We start from the raw sequence: 23,799 nt of genomic DNA on the forward strand, positions 1-23,799 counted from the left end.
TTTTCTCTCTCCCCCCACCCCCCACCCCGATCTACCAGCTCCCCATCAGCCTGTCTCTTTCCCCTCCTTCACCCTCTCCATCTGTCTATAACCCACACACTCCTCCCACCAGTTCCCCTCCCCACCTCCCTCCCTTTACTCCATGGTCCACCTTCCTCTCCTGTCAGATTTCATCATCTTCAGCCCTGTGTCACTTCCATCAATCACCTCCCAGCTTCTGGCACCATTCCCATGCTCCCCCCCCCCCCCCCCCCCCCCGATCCACCTATCACCTGCCAGATCTTGCCCCACCCCACCCCTTCCCTCCGCTTTCTACCGGCTATCTCCCCTCTATCTCTCAGTCCAGCTGAAGGGTCTTGACCCGAAACGTTGATTGTGCTTTTCCCTCCATAGATGCTGCCTGACCTGCTGAATCCCTCCAGCATCTCGTGTGTTGCTGGTTGTAATTGGTGATTAAATCTATAATTTTGATTAAAAAGTATAGAGCCTAATATCAACCATCTAACTACATCTGTGACTGAAGTGTTTTTGTTTTTTGTTTTCCCCCAGGCTTGATGGCTTCTCATTCGAGTAAGTATTAGAACTCTCCATTAGTCAGCTTCCTGAAATGCATACATACTGCGGGTTGGGAGAAGTTTGAGGGAGGCTCCAATGGACTAGTGAGTCATACCCACAAGAGACTCCCATTGCACTGGTGAAACAAGTTTTCTGTCCCCAGGGTTTTACAAGGAATTGATACAGAGCGCAAACAATTAAACGCTCCATCGGGTTAAGAATGTGTGACATTCTGGAGTGTAGTTCAGAATCACCAGTTTGGAAAATTTCCCCTTACTCTGGGTTTAAGGTGAGAGGGGAAATATTTAAAATGGACCCAAGGGGCAAGTTGCTCTCACAGAGAGTGGTGGGTAGATGGAACTTGGAAATGGTTGAGGCTGGTACAGTTACAATGTTTAAAAGACATTTAGAGGAGTACATGGATAGGAAAGGTTTAGAGGGATATGAGCCAAAATGCTCAAGTAGACAACTTGGTCAGCATGAACGAGTTAGGCTGAAGTGCCTGTTGCCGTGCTATGACTCTAATGTGGGTGTTGCTGCCATGGGAGGCATTTATTGCCTAGTTGATATTGCGATTGAACAACTTGTTAGGCTGCTTCAGTTTAAATTTGATTGTGGAATTGGCATCAACAGGTCTCTTTGCCCACAGGACATCAGTGAACTAGTTGAGTTTTATTCAACAATCCAGCTTCTGATGATCACTTTTACCCATTCATAAGACCATAAGATATAGGAACAGAATTAGGCCATTTGGCCCATTGAATCTGCTCCACCATTCGATCATGGCTGATTTATTTTTCCCTCTCAACCCCTTTCTACTACCTTCTCCCCGTAACCTTTGACTCTCTTACTAATCAAGAACCTATCAACCTCTGCTTTAAATACACCCAATGACTTGGTCTCCACAGCCGTCTGTGGCAATGAGTTCCACAGGCTCACCACTCTCTGGCTAAAGAAATTCCTCTTCATCTCTGTTCTAAAGGGACGTCCTTTTATTCTGAGGCTGTGCCCTCTGGTCCTAGACTCCCTCATCACTGGAAACATCCTCTCCACGTCCACTCTATCCAGGCCTTTCAATATTTGGTAGGTTTCAATGAGATCCCCTCTCATCCTTCTAAACTCCAGTGAGTACAGGCTGAGAGCCATCAAATGCTCCTCATATGTTAACCCTTTCATCTTCGGGATCAGTCTCGTAAACCTCCTCTGGACCCCCTCCAACGCCAGCACATCCTCCCTTCGATATGGGGCCCAAAACTGCTCACAATATTCCAAATGTGGTCTGACCAACACCTTATAAAGCTTCGGCATTACATCCTTGCTTTTATATTCTAGTCCTCTCGAAATGAATGCCAACGTTGCATTTGCCTTCCTTACTACAGACTCAACCTGAAAGTTGACCTTCAGGGAATCCTGTACTAGAACTCCCGAGTCCCTTTGCACCTCCGATTTCTGAATTCTCTCCCTATTTAGAAAATAGTCTATGCCTTTATTCCTTCTACCGAAGTGCATGACCATACACTTCCCTACACAGTATTCCAATCTGTCACTTCTTTGCCCTTTCTCTCAATCTGTCCAAGTCCTTCTGCAGAATCCCTGCTTCCTTAACACTACCTACCCTTCCACCTATCTTTGTATCATTCACAAACTTGGCCACAAAGCCGTTAATTCCGTCATCCAGATAATAAACAATAATGTGAAAAGTAACGGACCCAACCCTGACCCCTAGGGAACACCACTAGTCACCGGCAGCCAACTAGAAAAGGCCCCCTTTATTCCCACTCTTTGCCTTCTGCCAGTCAGCCAATCTTCTATCCATACTAGTACCTTTCCTGTAATACCATGGGCTCCTATCTTGTTTAGCAGCCTCATGTGCCGCACCTTGTCAAAGGCCTTCTGAAAATCAGAAGTAAACAGCATGCATTGACTCTCTTCTGTCTATCCTGCTTCTTAGTTCCTCAAAGAATTCCAGAAGATTTGTCAGGCAAGATCTCCCCTTAAGGAAACCATGCTAACTTTGGCCTATTTTATCGTGTGCTTCCAAGTACCCCAAAACCTCATCCTTAATAATGGACTCTAAAATCTTACCAACCACTGAAGTCAGGCTAACTGGCCTATAATTTCCTGTCTTTTGCCTCCTTCCCTTCTTAAAGAGTGGAGTGACATATGTGATTTTCCAGTCCTCTGGAACCATTCCTGACTCTAGTGATTCTTAAAAGATCTCTACTAATGTCTCCACAATCTCTTCAGCTGCCTCTTTCAGAACCTTGGGGTGTAGTCCATCCAGTCCAGGTGACTTATCCACCTTCAGACCTTTCAGCTTCCCCAGCACCTTCTCCTCAGTAATAGCGACGACACTCACTTCTGCCCCCCGACTCTTTCGAATTTCTGGCACGTTGCTGGTGTCTCCCACAGTGAAGACTGACGCAAAATACTTATTCAGTTCATCTGCCATTTCTTTGTTCCCCATTATTCAGCATCATTTTCCAGTGGTCCAATGTCCACTCTTGCCTCTCTTTTACTCTTTATATAGCTGAAAAAAGTCTTGGTACCCTCTTATATATTATTAGCTAGCTTACCATATTTCATCTTTTCTCTCATTGCTTTTTTAGTTGACTTCTGTTGGTTTTTCAAAGCTTCCCAGTCTCCTAGCTTCCTGCTAGTTTTTGCAAACTCCCAGTTCCTGCTGCCTCTGTTATTCCATTTTAATAGCTGCCTTTCTTTTGCATGCAATCTTCCCCCATATCTCCTGCCTTGTATTTATATTCTTCTTCTCTTACTCTCTCATTGCCCCTCGCCACCATCCGCTGTGCTTCCCCAACTGTGCATCTATTTAGCTGATCTTTTGCGTATTTAAAAGTCTATCTAATTTAAAAAAGCTTGCTTGAATATCGTACCTTTTCACAACTTGTGACATTGCCATCCTTTAGTTATAAACTGCTTCTTTAGTTATAGTTTTGAGGTGCTGTCTCCATTGCAGGAAACTTGCCCAAGCAGCAGAAGGATGATAATCAGATAGTGATTGAATTTTGACCTGGAATACTGCGATAACTCTCTGATCTTTTGTATCCACCTGAGAGTGAAAACATATCTGTTCAATGTCTTATCATAAAGTTATGCGTCTGATAGTGCAGAACTGCTCTGGAGTGTCAGAGTATACTATTGTGCTCACCTCTCCGAAATCGGCCTCAAATCCACAGCTTTTTGACTCTGAGGCAGCATGTTGTCCTCTGGACCACACCTGACATGAGGTGGAGTATTGTGATTTTGGGTAGAGTTCAAGTTTCTGTGGCTCCTTAGGTTAAAGCCCCAATGGGAGATGAGGCAGACTTTTTTAGATGACTAAATTGTTGTAGAATGTATTATTTTCAATCTCAAGCAAAGGAAAGCCTAGAGTTTTTCTGTTGTTTTCAGGGACAGTATGGACACAGACAAAGAAGACCAGAATAGCAGGTACAGTTGAATACAGACTTTTGGTTTAAAAATTAGTTTGGGACACTTTATTTTCTGGTCAAACATGAACATAGAACAGGCCCTTTGGCCCACTATGTCTGTGCTGATCACGATGCCAATCTAACTAATCCCAACTGCCTGTACATGGTCCGTATCTCTACATTCCCTGCCTGTTCACATGTTGGTCTAAATGCCTCTTTGGAGATGACCATCACGTGGTACTGGAGTGTGGTGACTCTTTGCAGACTGCTCTCAGCAGATCCATTCATCTGTTGTAATTACGAGGCCGGTTTTTGTTACTAAAGCTTGAACAAGTGATGTGAGTACATTATTACTGCAGAATATACAGGCAACTCCTGTGTTGCGACAGTTCTGGAAACAGAAATTCGTCCGTATGGAATTCACAAATCACTACCAAAAAATCTAGGATACGGAATGAAAATTTGGCTTACAAAATTTATGTGAAAAAAGTAAATACAAATTATTTTAACTCTCTTGATGTGGAATGAAAACTCGCAATATGAACAGTTTTCTAGGAACGTAACCCACCCCCATAAAGCGGGGCATGCCTCTATTATCAATACAAAGTACTTTTCACAATCAGTGATTTAACCGCTTATCAACCAGCATTGTTCTGGGTCAGTTGTAGGATGCTCTGTCTAATGATGTGGGTATCAGGGAAAAAGTCATGGGACTGGTAATAAAAGTGGATTAATATAGTAACTCAAACAGTTAAGAGTCATGCATCATGGAAATGGACACCTTGGCTCCCCAGAGTCTACACTCCTAGTTACAATAATCCTATTTTATTTCCACATTCCCATCAATTCCTCTCGTATATTACCACTCACACCAGGAGCAATTTACAGCGGCCAATTAACCTACCAACCTGCCCGACTTTGGGATGTGGGGGGAAACCAGAGCATCCAGAGGAAAGCCAAGTGGTTATGGAGAACCTGCAAACTCCACACAGCACCAGGGGTCAGGATTGAACCCGGGTTGTTGGAGGTGTGAGGTAGCAGCTCCATTGTGCCACCCAACATTGTTAAATCGCTATATGTGCCCAAACCCCTTATTGAAGGAGTAATATATTATGGAGCTGGTTTGTGGAAAACGAGAGGGCAGATGATGAGGGGGAAATTCCAGAACTTGACAACTGAAGGCATCACTGCCAACAATGAGATGGTTGTACTTGGAATGTTCAGAATGTCAGAATTGGATCTGAGAGTTGGAGAAAGTTGTAGAAATGGGGAAGGTGAGGCCATCAAGAGGTTTGAACAAACGGATGGATATATTAAGTCTGACGTAGGGTCTGAACAGGAGCCAAGGTATTTCAGTGAACAGAAGAGACGGTGAGTGGACTTGTGAGTGGTCTGTGCTGCATATCTTGATATGGGAACGGCAACTGATATTTTGTATTTTTAACTATGAATTTTTGCTCAAGAGTTTCCGTAACTGAGGGGTTGGCCAAGTGACCCCTGTGTAAATGTCTCCCGTATCTGATAGCTAATGAAAGAGCAATAACCCATATCCTGCGTAGCAATGATTTGATACTGAATTTATCAGTATCAATGCCCCAAATATCTGTTGCTCCTTCCACAGCCATCCACAACCCAATTGTTAGCTCAACCAAATGAATAAACCTGTTTTTAGGGATTTGTTTCAATTTCTCTTAGATGCTGTGCTGATATAAATAAGAACACTAGATTAGAACAATCTCTGTGTAATATACATTTTATTCTGCAATTCAGTGAAACCATTTTCATGACTTTTGCATCACCTTGTCTTTTGAGCCCATTGTGTTCCATGAGTTAGATGGTTTTACAGCAATTCTCTCCCTCCTTATCTAGGATGGAATGTACAGACCAACACGGGAGAGTGAAAAATGCCAGGTAATCCTCTAATACTGCCTTTCTCTAAAGCATGTGATCTTGACTATAGCTTACTGTTCCTTCAGCTGCAAAGGTTAAGGGTGGAGATGGTACTGTTGAAAATCCATGTGGTTTGCAATGGAATAATTGCGAATAAACCTTTTCGATGGACAGGTGGTTCTAGAATCAAAAGAACATGTGACACAGAAGGAAGCCATTTGGTCTGTATGTCTGCACAGGCTAAAAAGGACCAATACAGACCAGTCCCATTTCCAGCTCTGCCTATAGCTTTCTACTAATCACCAATCTGTCCCCTACTTATTGACCCCTCTGCTAAGAGAAAGAGGTTCTTCCTAATCACCAAATGTAAACCACTCATAATTGTGGTTGGTGGCCAGAGGAAATGGACAAGATAAATGCCCTTACCACACAATAGCAGTTGACTGAGAAGGCCCTCCATCACCTTCCTTGCTGGAGGGAGGTGATGATTGCACATTTTGCAAACAATGCCCACTCCTTGAGCAATGATTTTTTAAAAATTGTTAAATAACGAATAACAAGAAACCAACAGAAGTCATTTAACAACGTGACTTATCATTGAGTTTGATTCAGGAGAAATTTTGCATGCTGTTCTTCAATTTTCAGAGAGGCTCACAGCCAGATTGAGAAACGGCGACGGGATAAGATGAACAGCTTCATTGATGAGTTAGCATCGATGGTGCCAACGTGCAACGCCATGTCTAGGAAGCTGGACAAACTCACTGTGCTTCGGATGGCTGTACAGCACATGAAGACCCTTCGAGGTAAATATGTAGTAGGAGAAGATACAAATGTAATCAGTGATCACCAACCCTTCAAACTTGCAAGGCTGTTGTTCTTTTTTTTGTGTAAATGCCCTGGTGTTAAAACAACTGTGATTTTCATGCAAAGAATTGCTAGACGATAAACCATGATCTTGGTTCTCATAGAATCCAAATATTAGAGTTGTTAACAAATCTCAATAATCCGTTTTTCTTAACGGGTCTCCAAAGGAACCACTAGTGATGGAGAGCTTTGAATCAGAGGTCCAAAGTGAATTGTCCCTCAAGTGCTGCACATTGCAGTGACTTCAATTAATAACAGACTGAATCTCAAAATATTACTTTCTGAAATGAGAGAAGTTAATAACAGACTAATTTTAGGTGTTGGGAGACAAATATCCCAGGAGTTGATATAAATACTGCAAGATTCCAATGCAATATTTAATTGTATGTTTACCAGGAAAATACCTTCAGTTTTTTAAAGCAGAATTTCTAGATATTATGGACTGCACATTGAACTTCAGGAGATCACAATTAAATGTCAGTCTGGATGCAATGACATCTTTTGCAGGTGTTAATGATTGGAATCCATTAACAATCCTCCCTGGATTGAAGTCACCCATGCAATACCAAATTACTGATTTTGGCCTGGAAAATTGCAAGTTTTACAGCAATCCTGCAAATGCTTGTTGAGATTGAAATCATGAGAATGGGTGTGAATATATGTTCAATATACTAAAATGTTTACAGTCAATCCCCAGGTTATGCTAGGGTTCTGTTCCTGAGATCTCTCCGTAAGCCAATTTCTCCAAAAGTCAGAAATGTTGGTTTCCTATAGTAACCCATATCATATTGCTTTACATATACATTTGATATAATTCTTTCATTTTGTTGAATAATCACTCTAAAACCATCCATAATTAAACTAATGGAACATATCTCATATCCAGTCATTAATAAATACCATAAAACATTATTATTACAGCTGGTATCTTTTTCCCAGTGTCAAAATGTCTAATACCAAAGGGCATGCATTTGTGAGAGGGGGAAAGTTCAAAGAAAATGTGTGGGGTACGTTTTTTTTTACAGAGAATGGTTGGTGCCTGGAATGCGCTGCCAGGGGTGGTGGTGGAGGCAGATACGATAGGGGTGTTTAAGAGGCTCTTAGATAGGCACATGAATATGCAGAGAATGGAGGGATATAGACATATTTTAGGCAGAAGGGATTAGTTAAGTTAGGTGTCTAATTATAGTTCGGCACAACATCGTGGGCTGAAGGATCTGTTCCTGTGCTGAACAGTTCTGTGTTCTATGTACTACTAGCTTGAAAAATGTTTTAGAAATGTATGGGAAAACTTAGGTAAAGTCAAATTTCCCTAAGTCAGGTCATTATTAACCCGGAAAGCCCCTTCTTACATTCATTATAAAGTAAAATAGTTCAATTTCTAAAAATGATTATTAACAGTTGGAAATTACATTGCACTGTTTATTCAGTCTTGATTAAAATCTCTTTTTGTGCTGATTTCTGTATTTCAGGAGCTACCAATGCTTACACAGAAGCTAACTACAAACCTGCTTTTCTGTCAGATGATGAGCTGAAACATCTCATCCTCAGGGTGTGTTTATTTTCAAATAGTACTGTTTTTTTTTGATAAACTCCCAAAACTCTGCTGTTTACTCTCTGTTTGCTGGCTGTGACACTTCTTGGAAGTTGTGCCTTTTCTAACACTCCAGGGAATAAACTATTCTTGGGCTTTCTCTGATCTTAAGATGAACTGACCTCTTTGAGAGGACAGAAAGCAAGATGTTGTCTTGCTAAATATCCAAGATGAAGACTCGATCCTTTCCTTTAAACCCTTTAGCTATGTGTGAATGACAAATTTAGCAGCTCACAATCCAAATAGTGCTCCACTTATGAGCAGCATTGCAGATAATTCAGTACTGCAGTCTACACCATTAATCCTGGTAGAAGTAGCTCCCTCAAGGAATATTTGAAACCTAAAGCATAGATACATTTAAAGGTAAACGTACAAGAGAAAGATATATGCTGAAAGACGAGATGGGGGAAGAGACTCGAAACAAAGCGACTCGAAACAAAGCGAATTGAAAGAAAGTGGGCGAATCAGCCTGATTTTTACTCTTAAATTCTAATTACAGTAAGCAAGATTGCATGGAATGTAATTCTTTTCAAACAGTCATATTATAAACGATAACACCACATCCTTTCATAACGCTTATTTATATTAACAGTGTTTACAGTTCTTCCTTGCACTCTGCACCTTTTACTGATATGTGATCTGGTGTATAAACACATCTGTTCCTACCTGAATTACACTGAGTGGTTGCTCTGACATCTCTGAAATTAATGTCAATGGAAACAGATAAAGGCTTGTGAGCAGAAAATAGCATTAATGTGGTTGGGAACAGTGCGTTAATGAACATTATACAGCAGAGGTTACATCATTAGCTGTGACGCCTTTGAGTTTCTGGAAATTAATCACGAGGGCTGACCTTGGCTCTGAAAGAGAAAATAAAATAGATCCCAGTAACAAAGCAGGAAAGAAGCAGGCCATTCAGCCCATTTGGTCTTCCTGTAATATGGGATTAGGAGGCTAATCAATCCCTTATGGCAGTTCTACTACCCAGTGAGACCGTGGCTGATCTGTAACCTAACCCTATTCCTCTGCCTTCCCACAGTCACTTGTTGTGGAGAATTCTCTACTTTTGTCATTCATTAGTGTTTCCTAACATCTCTCCTGAATGCCCTGGCTTGGATTTTGTCAGCCAGCTAGTCCAGTTTGCTGGGGAATTTTCCACCTTAAGACAACAGCACCTCATATGTTGTACTGTGGACATCACTATTCATTTCCATTAATTCCTCAGTTTTCATGACCTTCTCCATGGTAAATACAAAAATGAGAAATATTTAACACCTTGCCCATCTCCTGTGGCTCCACATATAGACGAACACATTGATCCTTAAGGGGACCTATTCTTTCCCGAGTTATCCTCTGTTGTTATTGCATTGTAAGTCTTGGAACTCCCTTGCCCAACAGCCGTGTGGCAGTACCTTCACCAGACAGCCTGTAGTAGTACGAGGTGTCTTACTTGTCACCAGCACCTTGAGCAATCTGAGAGGGGCAGTATATACCAGCATTGCTCACATCCTGTAAACTAATACAATGTGAAGCAGGTTTGAAGGTATTTAAAATCATGAAAGGTCTAGAACTAAGTATATAAAAAATGTTCCTGTTGGTGGAAGGGTCAACAAAGATGACTGGCAAAAGAACCAGAAGTGCCAATAAAGAAAAGCTTTTCTACTTAGTGAGTGGTTAGGATCTAGAAGGCAGTGCTTGGGAGAGTAGTGGAAGCAGATTCGATCACTGGGCTCAAAAGGGAGCTGGAGTGTAGCGGATAGCCTAACGCTTTACAGCACCAGCGACCCATGTTAAATTCTGGCCACTGTCTGTAAGGAGTTTGTACGTTCTCCCCGTGTCTGTGTGGGTTTCCTCCCACATTCCAAAGATGTACGGGTTAAGAAGTTGTGGGCTTGCTATGTTGGTGCTGGAAGTGTGGCGACACTTGCGGGCTGCCCCCAGAACACTCTACACAAAGATGCGTTTCACTGTGTGTTTCGATGTACGTGTGACTAATAAAGTTTTTTAAAAAAAACTAGCCCTTGGAAGTAACAGCTTAGTCTCAATGGACCAAATAGCCTTCTTCAATAATCTGCTGTTTGTATAATGTCCATTCTAAACTCATTGAATATCTTCTGACTAGGTTCATTAATGAATCATTGATATTCATTGCTGGTCTGTTTTGAAGGAATTGGCTATGAGTATTGGAGTGACAATTGGTTTGTTGGACTGGAGGGTGATTACTCACCAATCTATCTGCTTTTCCTACAGGCAGCCGATGGATTTCTTTTTGTTGTGGGCTGTGACAGAGGAAAGATACTTTTCGTATCTGAATCGGTCTTCAAAATCCTGAATTACAGTCAGGTAAAAAATCTTGTAATGGAATCTTACTTTTTGAGGTTAACAGCATTCTGTGGTCTGCAGGTGTCAGCCATGGTGTTCTGTTGGCCCCAAGTTCATTCCGAAGGCTTGAGAAATAAATCAAGGCTGATAGTCCTGCACAATGCTGAAAGAGCGCTGTATGGTACCAAGGGAATGCAGCGCGATCAGAGATTTTGTATTTTGATGAAATGTTAAATCAATGTGCTCTATCTTCATCGATTCTGAAAGATTCCATGATGCAACTTTGAAGACAGTGGAGTCTTCCAATGTCTTGGCCAATATTTACTCTTCAGTAAACATTGCTATAACAACTACTTGGTCATTGTTTGTGGGAGGTTCTTGGGTACAAAAACTGTTCAGCATAATGGTCTGAATTTAAAGGCACTTAACCAGCTCTGAAGCACTTTGGGAATTCTCTGGAGATGGAACATAAATTCTAGATCACAGATCTCTCCCTATGATCATTTTTGCTCTTGTTTTTTTGTTTCTGCAGACTGATCTGATTGGTCAGAGCTTGTTTGATTACCTTCATCCAAAGGACATCGCGAAAGTGAAAGAGCAGCTCTCCTCGTTTGATAGTGCCCCAAGAGAGCGGCTGATAGATGCCAAAAGTAAGACCCTACTTTTCCTCCAGAGAGATGGCAATGAGCAGCAGTCAGGAAGAGTGGGATAGATGACAAAGCTGATGAAAACCAAGTCTTTCCACATTGTCCTACATTTGTTAAAGTGCAAACATCATGATCAGCACCCTCCCACCCCTGCACATGGGGTAAATTCAAACCTAATCTGCAAAGATAATTTTCCGTTCTGTGGAACAGACTCCTTCAAAGATGTTAGAAACAGAAGGTTGATTTAGTTAAATTAGAGGTTCCTTTTGGGGGAAAATAACTTCTTTGGGATTCCATTTGAGTAATTGTAGTCACAACGTGAGCTGGTCACTTTGGTTCCCAGGGCTTTCCCTCATTGGGAGGGGTTTCCTTGCCTCCATGTTTGGGTCTCTTTGAGATATTGATTAACTCCCAGCAGCCCCAAAGGCTCCACTTTCATTGGTATTGGTTTATTATTGTCGCATGTACTGAGATACAGTGGAAAAACTTCTGTTTTGTGTGTCATCCAGAGAGATCATGCCATACATAATTACATCAAGATAGTAATGAAGAAAACAGAATGCAGAATATGTCTCTGACTCTAATATGGTGTTGCAGTTACAGAGAAAGTGCAGTGCAGGTAGACAAAGTGCAAGGGCCGCGACGAGGTAGATTGATAATTGGTTTATTATTGTCACATGTACCAAGATACAGTGAAAAGGTTTGTTTTGCATGCCATCCAGACAAATCATTTCAACCATAAGTACACCAGTTCAAGAATTTCTTGTCTTCGCGTATGAGAGAGCCGTTCAAGAGTCTGATAACAGTGGGATAGAAGCTGTTCTGGATCCTCAGGATGGTAGAAAACGAACTCCCTCCATTGAGATTGCAACTTTCCAGACTCTACATCAAATTCTCCAACTTAGCTATCTCCCTCATTCTGTCTGTATCCACAACTGAAACTAACTTGTTTGGTAAATTGGTAAATTGATTTATTATTGTCACATTTACTGAGGCACAGTGAAAAACTTTGTTTTGCATGCCATCTGTACAGATCATTTCATTACAATGGTACATCAAGGTAGTACAAGGGAAAACAGGATACAGAATAAAGTGTTACAGTTACAGAGAAAGGGCAGTGCAGGCAGACAATAAGGTGAAAGGCCATGATGAGGTAGGTTGTGAGGTCAAGAGTTCATTTTATCGTACAAGAGGTCCACTCAATAGTCTGATAGCAGCGGGATAGAAGCTGTCCTTGAGCCTGGTGGTACATGCTTTCAGCCTTTCTATCAGGTGCCTTCAGTGGTTCTCTCTTTCCCAGCTCTGCTGAAGGATCCCGGACCTGAAGCATTTCTCTCTTCACAGGTGCTGCCTAACCTGTTGAGAGTTTGAAGCATTTTCTCTCTTTATTTCAGAGTTCCAACATCCGCTTTTCCCTAATCCTCTGCTCCCTTTTGATTTTATTTCCATGTACAGTGTATTGGTTTCATTCAGTCTTCAGGCACTAGTGGATTACCGGCTGTCCCCACGTTACAGAGGACACCCTCTACATATGAACAAGCTCCCATAATATTACATTCAAAAGTCCAATGTACATACATACATTCGCTCCTACAGATGGCAGAACTAGTTTCCTCTCTCTCTTCACATTGTCCTTTCTTATCAGTCTCATGTGATCTTGATGCTATTCTTTACGACACTGTGGAGGTATGGTCACCATATTGAATGATTTTCGTGTATTTTCTGACTTACGGACAAAGTCGACTTATGGAGCCCTGTAAACATGGAACCTGTTCATTACTTGGAACCTGTTCATTACAGCCTGTAGAGTTAATTGGACATTTTTTCCATCCTAAATAGATAAAGTTGCATTTGCTTTACAATTTTTGCCTTGTTCCCTGTGAATAGCTGGCTTGCCGGTTAAGACTGACATAACTCCAGGACCCACCCGATTGTGTTCAGGAGCAAGGCGATCTTTCTTCTGCCGGATGAAGTGCAACAGGCCATCAGTCAAGGTGGAGGACAAGGACTTCTCTTCAAACTGCTCCAAGAAGAAGGGTAATGGTCATGCATTGTTTGTAGAGTCATAGAGTTACACCGCACAGAAACAGGCACAAGTCATCCATGCCAACCAAGATGCCTTCCTGACCTGGTCCCATTTGCCTGTCCACATCCCCCTTAAACCTTTTAGAACATAGAACATTACAGCACAGTACAGGGCCTTTGGTCCATAATGTTGTGCTGACATTTTATCCTGCTCTATTTATCTAATCCTTCCCTCCCACATAGCTCCTCATTTCTCTATTATTCATGTGTCTATCTAAGAGTCTCTTAAATGTCCCTAATGTATCTGCCCCCACAACCTCTGCAGGCGGTGCGTTCCATGCACCCACCACTCTCTGTAAAAAAAAAACTTGCCCCTGACATCCCCCCATACCTTCCTCCAATCACCTTAAAAATGATGTCCCCTTGTTAGTCATTGTTGCCCTGGGAAAAAGTCTCTGACTGTCCACTTGATCTATGCCTCTTATCATCTTGTACACCTCTATCAAGTCCCCTCTCATCATCTTCCTCTCCAAAGAGGAAAGCCCTAGCTTGCTCAACCTATCCTCATAAGACATGCTCTCCAATCCAGGCAGCATCCTGGTAAATCTCCTCTGCACCCTCTCTAAAGCTTCCACATCCTTACTATAATGAGGCGACCAGAACTGAACACAATACTCCATGTTCCTGTACCTATCCAGGTACCTGTCAAATGTCTTTTAAATCTAATTATATTTGCTTCTACCACCTCTTCTGGCAGCTCATTCTATCAACCCACTGCCTTCTGTGTGGAATTTGCCCCTCAGTTTCCTTTCAAATCTCTCTCCTCTCATCTTAAACCTATGCCCTCTAGTTTCAGACTGCCCTACCCTGGGAAAAAGGCTGTGATCATCCACCTTATCTGTGCCTCTCATGGTTTTATTCTGCAAGGTCACCCTTCAGCCCCCTTTGCTCCAGGGAAAGCAGTCCCAGCCTATCCACTCTCCTCAAGTCCTCCAATCCAGGCAACATTCCTGTGAATATTTTCTGCACCTTCACATATAATCACATCCTTCCTGTAGCTGGGCAACCAGAACTGCACACATTCCAGATGTGCCTGAACCACCGATTTGTACAACTGTAAAATGACGTCCCAACTCCTATACTTAATGCCTTGACCGATGAAGGCATGTACACGCTACAGCTTCTTTACCACTCTGACTACCTGTGTCACCCCTTTCAGGGAACCATGGACTTTTACCCTAAGGTCTCTGTTTTACAACACTACACAGGACTCTTCCAATCACTGTGTATGGCCTGGCCTGGTTTAACTTCCTAAAATGCATCAGTTTAACACTTGTCTGAGATAAATTCCATCTGCCCACTTTCCCAGTTGACCCAGATCCTGTTGTAACCTTAGACAGCCTTCTTCACTGTCCACTATACCACCAATTTAAGCCACTCTGTTGACTCAGCAAGGTGGTAATCAATTAAGAAGGCAAATTATACATTGGATCTTCATGACATTTCAGTTGGAATAGGGACGTGTCGGGCTTTGTTGAAATCAGACCTGCAGGACTCTGCATTTTGCTTCTCTACTGAATGTGTTTGAAATAAAAAACTGCAGATGCTGGAAATCTGAAACAAAAGCTGAAGATGCCAGAAATACTCACCAGTCAGGCAGCATTTGTATAGAAATGAAAAAAGTCAATACTAGAGTGTAATTGAAACTCAAAAAGCTGCAGATGCTGGAAGTCTAAAATAAAAACAGAAAATGCGCTTTTGATGAAGCCTCTTCGACCTGAATCACTGGCTCTTTTTCTCTCCCCAAGGCTGCTGCCTGACCTGTTGAGTGTTTCCAGCATTTTCTGTTAGGGTGTGCTTAGGAAGATGCTGCAGCAATGTCCACCACATTGATTACTGGCAAGGGAATGGTATCCTGAAGACCAGTTGAGTGAGACATGCCTGTAGTCTTGAGTTCAGAAGAATGAGAGGTGATCTTATTGAAACAAAACTCTTCAATTAACTGGTGGATGCTTAGTGACTTTTCCTGGCTGTTGAATCAATAACAGGAGATTATAACCTCGGGATGTGGGTTTTTGCTGTAAAATGAGGAAAAATTACCCAGAGGGTTAGGAATTTTTGGAATTCTCTCCCTGGGAGGACTGAATGTTCAGTCATTGAGAGTATTCAAGGATGATGTTGATAGATTTGTGCATAAAGAGACATGGGGATAGAGTGGGAGAGTTGGGATTCAGAAGTGATCTTATTCAACAGTGATGGAGATTTAGGGAGCATTAGGTCCTGGATGAGTAATTCAGGAACACAGGCAACTTCTGGCTACTCTTGAGTTCTTAACTTCAGTTTTGAAAAGGCTTTTTTTTTTGGCCACTTACCCTTCAGTTTTTAAAAGTGAAAATTTGTTTGAAAATTTAAAAACAGCCAGAGTTGCATTTATATAGAGTCATAGAGCAATACAGCATGGATCCAGGCCCTCCAAGCCCTGCCCCTCCATATACCTATCCAAGTGCTTCGTAAATTATACTATTGTACCTAATGGAGCATTAACCAGTCTACTGGAGGAACTCAACAGGTCGAGCAGCATCTGTTGGTGGGGGGGGAGGTGGGAGGTGTGGAGAAGGAATTGTCAATGTTTTGGGCCGATACGCTGTATCGGGAGCCACAGACTTACTCCAGCAGATGATTCGTTGCTCCAGATTCTAGCATCTCTTGTGCCTCCATCTGCATTTATACTAGCCCTTTCACTTCCCTTTCAGAAAGGGACACAGCACTTTCCAGGCACTGTTGTAAGAAATGCAGCAACTAATTTGTGCACAGCAAGCTCTCACAAGCAGCAAGAGCTAGGTGCTGGTCACAGGGCAATGCCAGCTATTCACACACTTCATGTGCCAACTCACTCCGGTGTAACGAAAACACAGCCCCAGCTGAAACCTCCATCCTTGTGCCTTGCAGCCGACCGCAAAAGTTTCTGCACCATCCACAGCAGTGGCTACCTGAAGAGCTGGCCCCCTACGAAGATTGGACTGGATGAAGACAATGAGGCCGACAACGAAGGCTGTAACTTGAGCTGCCTTGTCGCCATTGGCCGTTTGCACCCTCACATTGTCCCACAGCCAGTCAGCGGCGAGATCAGAGTGAAATCGACAGAGTACGTTTCCCGGCACGCGATAGATGGAAAGTTCGTCTTTGTGGATCAGAGGTAAGAAGCTTGTCGCAACATTCAGCTCCAGATCAGGATCAGAATCCAGTTTATTACCACTGACTTGTGTGTCGTGAATTCTGTTGTTTTGTGGCAGCAGTGCAGTGCAAAGACATAAAAGTAACCATAAATAACAAAATAAACAGTGCAAAAAAAAAAGAAATAACGAAGTAGTGTTCATGGACCGTTCAGAAATCTGATCTGAACCCGGGTTCAGAACGTAGAACAGTACAGCACAGTATGGGCCCTTCGGCCCACAATGTTGTGCTGACCCATATTAACACCTGGTCCCTAATCAATCTCACCCTTCCCTCCTACACAGCCCATAACCCTCCATTTTTCTTACATCCATGTGCCTATCTAAGAGTCTTTTAAATGTCCCTATTGATTCAGTCTCCACCAGCATCCCCGGCAGTGCGTTCCAGGCACCCACCACTCTGTGTGTATTTAAAAAAAACCTACCTCTGATATCTCCCATATATTTCCTTCCACTCACCTTAAACTGATGTCCTCAGGTATTGGCCATTGCCGCCCTGGGGAAAAGGTGCTGGATGTCCACTCTATCTGTGCTTCTCATAATCTTATACACTTCATGTCGCCTCTCATCTCTGTCACTCCAAAGAGAAAATCCCTAGCTCGCTCAACCTTTCCTCATAAGACATGTTCTTCAATCCAGGCAGCATCCTGGTAAGTCTCCTCTGCACCCTCTCTAAAGCTTGCACATCCTTCCTATAATGAGGCGACCAGAACTGAACACAATACTCTTAAGTGTGGTCTAACCAGAGTTTTATAAGATATCCTTATTAGTCACATGTACAGCTGCAACATTACCTTGTGGCTCTTGAACTCAATCCCCCCGACTAATGAAGGCCAGCATACCATACACCTTGTACAGCAGCTTTGAGGGGTCTATGGCCTTGGACCCCAAGGTCCTCTGTTTCTCTGCACTGCAAAGAATCCCGCCAGTAACCACGTACTCCGCCTTCAAGTTCGTTCTTCCAAAATGTATCACTTCACATTTTTCTGGGTTAAACATTATCTGCCACTTCTCTGCTCAACTCTGCATCCTGTCTATATCCTGTTGTAACCTACGACAACCTTCTACATTATCCACAACACCTCCAACCTTCATGTCATCTGCAAACTTACTACCCCATACCTCCACTTCCTCATCCAAATTATTTGTGAAAATCGCAAAGAGCAGGGGTCCCAGGACAGATCCCTGCGGAACACCACTAGTCACCGACCTCCAGGCAGAATACTCTCCATTTACTACCACCCCCTGCCTTCTGTGGGCAAGCCAATTCTAAATCCACGCAGCCGAGTCTCCATGGATCCCATGTTTCATGATTTTCTACATGAGCCTACCATGGGGAACCTTGTCAAGCACCTCACTAAAGTCCATGTACACCACATCCACCGCTCTACCTTCATCTATTTGTTTTGTCACCTCTTCGAAAAACTTAATTAGGCTCGTGAGGCACGACCTGTCCCTCCACAAAGCCATGCTGACTATCCCTAATAAGACTATGCTTCTCCAAATGCTCGTAAATCCTGTCCCTAAGAGTCCTCTCCAATAGCTTGCCCACCACGAACATAAGACTCACTGGTCTATAATTCCCAGGATTATCCCTATTGCCTTTCTTGAACAAGGGAACAATGTTAGCCATCCTCCAATCCTCTGGTACCACTCCTGTGTCCAGGGAGGACACTGATATCATTGAAAACGCCCCAGCAATCTCTTCCCTCGCCTCCTGTAGTAACCTGGGGTATATCCTGTCTGCCCCCAGGAACTTATCTATCCTAATGTTTTTCAGAAGCTCCAACACTGCCTCTTTCTTAACCTCAACATGCTCCAGCAATTTAACCTGTTCTACACTGACCTCACATTCGTCAAAGTCCCTCTCCCTCATGAACACTGAAGCAAAGTATTCGTTAAGGACCTCCCCTACCTCCTCTGCCTCCAGGCACGTTTCCCCCTTTATCCCTGAGTGGACTTAACCTCACTCTAGTCATCCTCCTGTTCTTCACATATGTGTAGAATGCCTTGGGGCTTTCCTTAATTCTACTCTCTACGGACTTCTCATGTCCCCTTCTAGCTCTCCTAAGTCCCTTCTTAACCTCCTTCCTGGCTACCTTATAATTCACAAGAGCCCTGCCTAAGCTTTCTAAAACTTGGTATGCTTCCTTCTTCCTCTTGACTAAATATTTCGCCTCTCTTGTCAACTGTGGTTCCTTTACCCAACCATCCTTTCCCTGTCCCTGTGGGACACACCTATCCAGAACCCCATGCAAGTGGTCCCTGAACAGCCTCCACATTTGTTCTATGCATTTCCCTGAGAATATCTGTTCCCAATTTACGCTCCCAACTTCCTGCCTAATACCGCCATAAATTAGCCCTCCCTCAATTAAAAAAATATCATCTGCTCCTATCCCTGTCCATGGCTATGCTAAATGTCGGGGAGTTGTGATCACTATCTCCAAAATGCTCACCCACCGAGAGGTCTTTTACCTGAGCAGGTTCATCGCCAAGTACTAGATCCCGTAAGGCCTCTCCTCTAGTCGGCCTGTCCACATACTGTGTCAGGAATCCTTTCTGAACACACCAAACAAATTCTGCCCCACTAAGGAGGTGACAATCAATATTAGGAAAGTTGAAGTTGCCCACGACAACAACCCTGCTATTTTTGCACCTTTCCAAAATCTGCCTACTTATTTGCTCCTTAGTGTCCTGGTTGCTATTGGGGTCCTATAGAATACTCCCAATAGAGTGATCGCCCCCTTCCTGTTTCTAACTTCCACCCACACTGACTCAGTAGACGATCCCTCCAGGACATCCTCCGTCTCTGCAGCTGTGATACTGTCTCTAATTAGCAAAGCCACTCCCCCACCTTTTTTACCTCCCTCCCTGTCCCTTTCGAAACATCTGAACCCTGAAACATCCAGCAGCTAATTCTGCTCTTGCGACAGCCAAGTCTCTGTAAAGGCCACAACATTGTAATTCCACTTGCTGATCCGTGCTCTAAGTTCATCAGCCTTTTTCTTAATACTTCTCGCATTAAACACATTTCCACCCATCCAACTGGCTGCGTTTATAACCTATCCACTGTCTGTCCTTCCTCTCAGTCTCTCTGCATAATGCATCTACCTTTACACCAACTGCTCCATCTGACCTAACACTCCAGTTCCCATCCCCCTCCCCAACAGCTGTAGCAAACCTGCCCGCAAGGATATTGGTCCCCCTTTCAGGTGCAATTCGTCCCTTTTGTACAAGTCATACTTTCCCCAGAAGAGATCCCAGTGATCCACAAACCTGAAAGCCTGCCCTCTGCACCAACTCTTCAGCTACACATTCGTCTGTCATATCTTCCTATCCTTACCCTCGCTGGTGTGTGGCACAGGCAGCAATCCAGAGTTTACCACCCTTGAGGTCCTGCTTTTTAGCTTCCTTCCTAACTCCCTATATTCCCTCTTCAGGACCTCATCCCTTTTCCTGCCTATGTCATCGGTACCAATGTGTACCATGACTTCTGGCTGCTCACCCTCCCCTTTAAGAATGTTGTGGGCTCTATCTGAGACGTCTCTGACTCTGGCACCCGGGAGGCAAGGTACCATCCAGGAGTCTCGTTCTCATCCACAGAATCTATCTGTTCCCATAACCAGTGAATCCCCTATTACTACTGTACTCCTCTTCTCCCCCCACCCCCCCCCTTCCCTTCTGTACCACAGGGTCAGACTCAGTGCCAGAGACCTGGCCGCTGTGGCTTTCCCCTGGTAGGTCATCCCCCCCCCCCCAACAGTATCCAAAACGATATACTTGTTATTGAGGGGAACGGCCGCAGGGGTATCCTGCACTGACTGCCTATTCTCTTTCCCTCCCCTGACGGTCACCTGCCTCCTGCCACTTCTGTAACTGCCTCCTGGTACCTCTGTCCATCATCTCCTCAGCTTCCTGAATAATCCGGAGTTCATCCAGCTCCAGTTCTCTAACGCAGTCTGTAAGGAGCTGCAGCCGGATGCACTTCTCACATCTGTAGTCATCAGGGACATTGGAGGACTCCCTGACTTCCCACATCCAGCACAAGGATCAGACTACTGCCCTGCCTGCCGTTCCCACTGCTCTAACTGTGCAATAACGAAGACCTTACCAGACCTTCACCTTAGCCTCCTCTCTCTTTCTCCGCCTCCTCCTTACTTCCTGCGCCGTCAAATTTCTGAACAGTCCATGAACCTTTGAACACTACCTCATTATTCCTCTTTTTTGCACTTTATTTATTTTTGTAATTTATAGATCTTTGCACTGTACTGCTGCTGTAAAACAACAAATTTCACATCTGTGTCAGTGATAATAAATCTGATTCTGATGGCAGTGGGGAAGAAGCTGTTCGTAAATCGTTGAGTGTGGGTCCCGTGATGGAGCTGGCTGAGTCTACAACTCTGTAGCCTCTTGCGTTCCTGTGCATTGGAGCCTCCATACCGGGGGGTGATGCAACCAGTCAGAACCGTACATCTATAGAAATTTGCAAAAGTCTTTGGTGACTTACCAAATCTCCTCAAACTGCTAATAAAGTAAAGCTGCTGGCGTGCCTTCTTCGTGATTGCATCAATGTGTTGGGCCCAGGATAGATCCTCCGAGATGTCGATGACCAGGAACTTGAAGCTGCTCACCCTTTCCAATGCTGACCCCTCAATGAGGACTGGTCTGTGTTCTTCTGATTTCCCCTTCCTGAAGTCCACAATCAATTCCTTGGTCTTGCAAGATCCATTGGGGGTTTGATGGAGTAGGCTATGAGCAACCTTTCTTGATGAGTAGCACACTAGTTGAGCTGTTGCCTCAGTTCTAACCACCTCGGTTCAGTCTTGCCCTCCAGTGCTGTCTGTGTGGAGTTTGCATGTTCTCCCTACAATCACGTGTATTTCCTCCAAGTGCCCCAGTTTCCTCCCACATCCCAAAGACGTGGGCTGGTAGGTTAACTGGGCGCTGTAAATTGTCCCTAGTGTAGATGAGTGGTTGCATCGGGGGGAAGTTGATGGGAATGTGGGGAGAATAAATTGGGTTTAAAGTAGGATTAGTGTAAATGAGTGCTTGATGGCTGGTACAGATTTGTGGGCTGAAGGGCCTGTTTCTGTGCTGTATGGCTCAGAGCAGAGGTTCAGGGCGAATGTAGATTCGAGGCGATTGAAAGCAGAACTTGAAGGAAGAGGAGAATTGGTTTACACAAGGCTGTTGTGGTCTGGAATGGATGGCCTGAAAGAACAGTGAAAACAGATTAGGTGGAAACTTTCAAAACAGGAATTAGATGTATACTTAAACCGAAAAAATCTCAAAGCTTTAGGGAAGGGGCAGGGTGTATTTGGGGACCACTGGGACTTTAAAAGAGCTGTAGGTGCACTTTGGTCTCTTTTGTGCTATTTATTTTTGAGTGTTTTACCTTTGCACTGGTTAGGATGTACTTCAATCTGAAAGAGTTGAACTATTTTTGTCTCCAGGGCGACAGTGATTCTGGGATATTTGCCACAAGAGTTGCTTGGGACCTCGTGTTATGAATACTTCCACCAAGATGATATAGTGCACCTTGCAGAGTGCCATCGACAAGGTAAAAGAAAGTAGACACTATCTAGCCAATATAGTGTACTGAAAGTAAAATTCTGAAGCTATTGGAAATCTGGAATAAAAACAGAAGACAGTAGACAGTAGAAGGCTTTTGGCACGCTGGCCTTCAGTCAGGGTACTGAGTATTGAAATTGGGATGTTATGTTGCAGTTGTACATTAGGTGAGGTCGCATTTAGAATATTGTGTTCAGTTTTGGTCACCCTGCCATAGCAAATATGCCATTAAGCTGGAAAGAGTGCAAAGCAGATTTACGAGGATGTTGCCGGGACTCAGTTATGGAGAGAGGTTGAGCAGATTGGGACTTTTTTCATTGGAGCGTAGGAGAATGAGGGGTGATCTTATAGAGGTGTATAAAATCATGAGGGGCATTGGTGGGTTGAATGTAAACAGTGTTTCCCAGGGTTGGGGAATCAAGAACTAGAGGGAATAGGTTTCGAGTGAGGAGAGGAGAGATATAATAGAAACCTGAGGGACAACTTTTTCACCCAGAATATGGAACGAGTTGCCAGAGGAAGTGGTTGAGGCAGGTACATTAACAGCACGTAAAAGACACTTGGAAAGGTACATGAATAGGAAAGGTTTAGAGGAACATGGGCCAAACACAGGCAAATGGGACTAGCTTAGATGGGAATCTTGGTTGGCATGGATCAGTTGGGCCGAAGGGCCTGTTTCCGTGCTGTATGACTCCAACAGAAAATGTTGGAAATATTCCAGAGGCCAAGCAGCATCTGTGGAGAGGGAAACCAAGTCAAAACTTTTCAGGTTGATGACCTCTCATCAGAACTTGCATACTAGACCAGGAAATAGGGCAAACAATGTCTCTTCTAACTGGCATATATCACACTGGACTTGTTACACTTCATTCGCTCCTAGCTTGGCACTACTTCAACTTTTGAAATTCTCACCATGAAATCCCTCCGTGATCTAATGCCTTCCTGTCTCTGCGATCTCCTCCAGCCCCACAGATTTGTGTTCTTCCAGTTCTGGCCCCTTGTACATCCCTGGATTCCATTTTTTCCACTATTGGCACCAGACCCGAGCTTGTGCCCTGGAATTCCTTCCCTAAAACTCATCGCCTTTCTCTATATAATGAGATAGAGATACAGCACAGAAACAGGCCCTTTGGCCCACCAAGTCTATGCTGTCCATCAACCACCCATTGACACTAATCTTACATTAATCCCTTTTTTATTCTCCCCACATTCCCATCTTCTCCCTCCCCTGTATGGGGTCTTGGCCACTGTCTCACTCAAAAGGCAGTGCAGCACTCCCTCAGTCCTGCTCTGGGCTTTTGACCTGGTGTTCGAGTGTCTGGACTGTTTGAGCCCCAGCCTCCTGAGAGTGCTTGAAGATCCAAAAGCTCTAGATGCTGGAAATCTGAAATAAAAACTAAGTAAAGAACCAAAGTTATGTTTAGGACGAAGACCCTTCATCCATGGACACTGTCTGACTTGCTGATTTGTTCCAGCATTTTCTGTTATTATTTCTGAGAATGCTGCACTCTGTGACACTGCTGACTGATAGCTCAACTTTATCAAGAGTCTAAAATGATCAAGTCGAGTTTATTGTCCTATGCACATGTGTGCACAGGTGCAATGAAAAACTTACTTGCAGCAGCATCACAGGCACATAGCATCAAATAAGCAGCACTCACAAGGAA

The 23,799-nt window shown here is 43.7% G+C and overlaps 1 protein-coding gene across 12 annotated transcripts in view; it reads left to right on the forward strand.

The window, feature by feature from the left end:
* The window catches only part of LOC127577642 (aryl hydrocarbon receptor nuclear translocator-like protein 1), a 75,466-nt gene that overhangs the window by 27,084 nt on the left and 24,583 nt on the right, over positions 1-23,799 (forward strand). For 8 of the 12 annotated variants that reach the window (XM_052028988.1, XM_052028997.1, XM_052028991.1 and 5 more), the window contains 10 exons: positions 550-570; positions 3,967-4,005; positions 5,856-5,897; positions 6,522-6,679; positions 8,213-8,292; positions 10,585-10,677; positions 11,189-11,306; positions 13,191-13,340; positions 16,278-16,524; positions 22,015-22,121. In XM_052028988.1, coding sequence (XP_051884948.1) covers positions 550-570; positions 3,967-4,005; positions 5,856-5,897; positions 6,522-6,679; positions 8,213-8,292; positions 10,585-10,677; positions 11,189-11,306; positions 13,191-13,340; positions 16,278-16,524; positions 22,015-22,121 — 1,055 coding nt within the window. The remainder of the gene's footprint in view (positions 1-549; positions 571-3,966; positions 4,006-5,855; positions 5,898-6,521; positions 6,680-8,212; positions 8,293-10,584; positions 10,678-11,188; positions 11,307-13,190; positions 13,341-16,277; positions 16,525-22,014; positions 22,122-23,799) is intronic. The other 4 variants (XM_052028990.1, XM_052028999.1, XM_052028998.1 and 1 more) reach the window with 2 other exon arrangements.

This window comes from Pristis pectinata, chromosome 14 (genome assembly GCF_009764475.1).
Source record: "Pristis pectinata isolate sPriPec2 chromosome 14, sPriPec2.1.pri, whole genome shotgun sequence".
NCBI classification, from domain to species: domain Eukaryota; kingdom Metazoa; phylum Chordata; class Chondrichthyes; order Rhinopristiformes; family Pristidae; genus Pristis; species Pristis pectinata.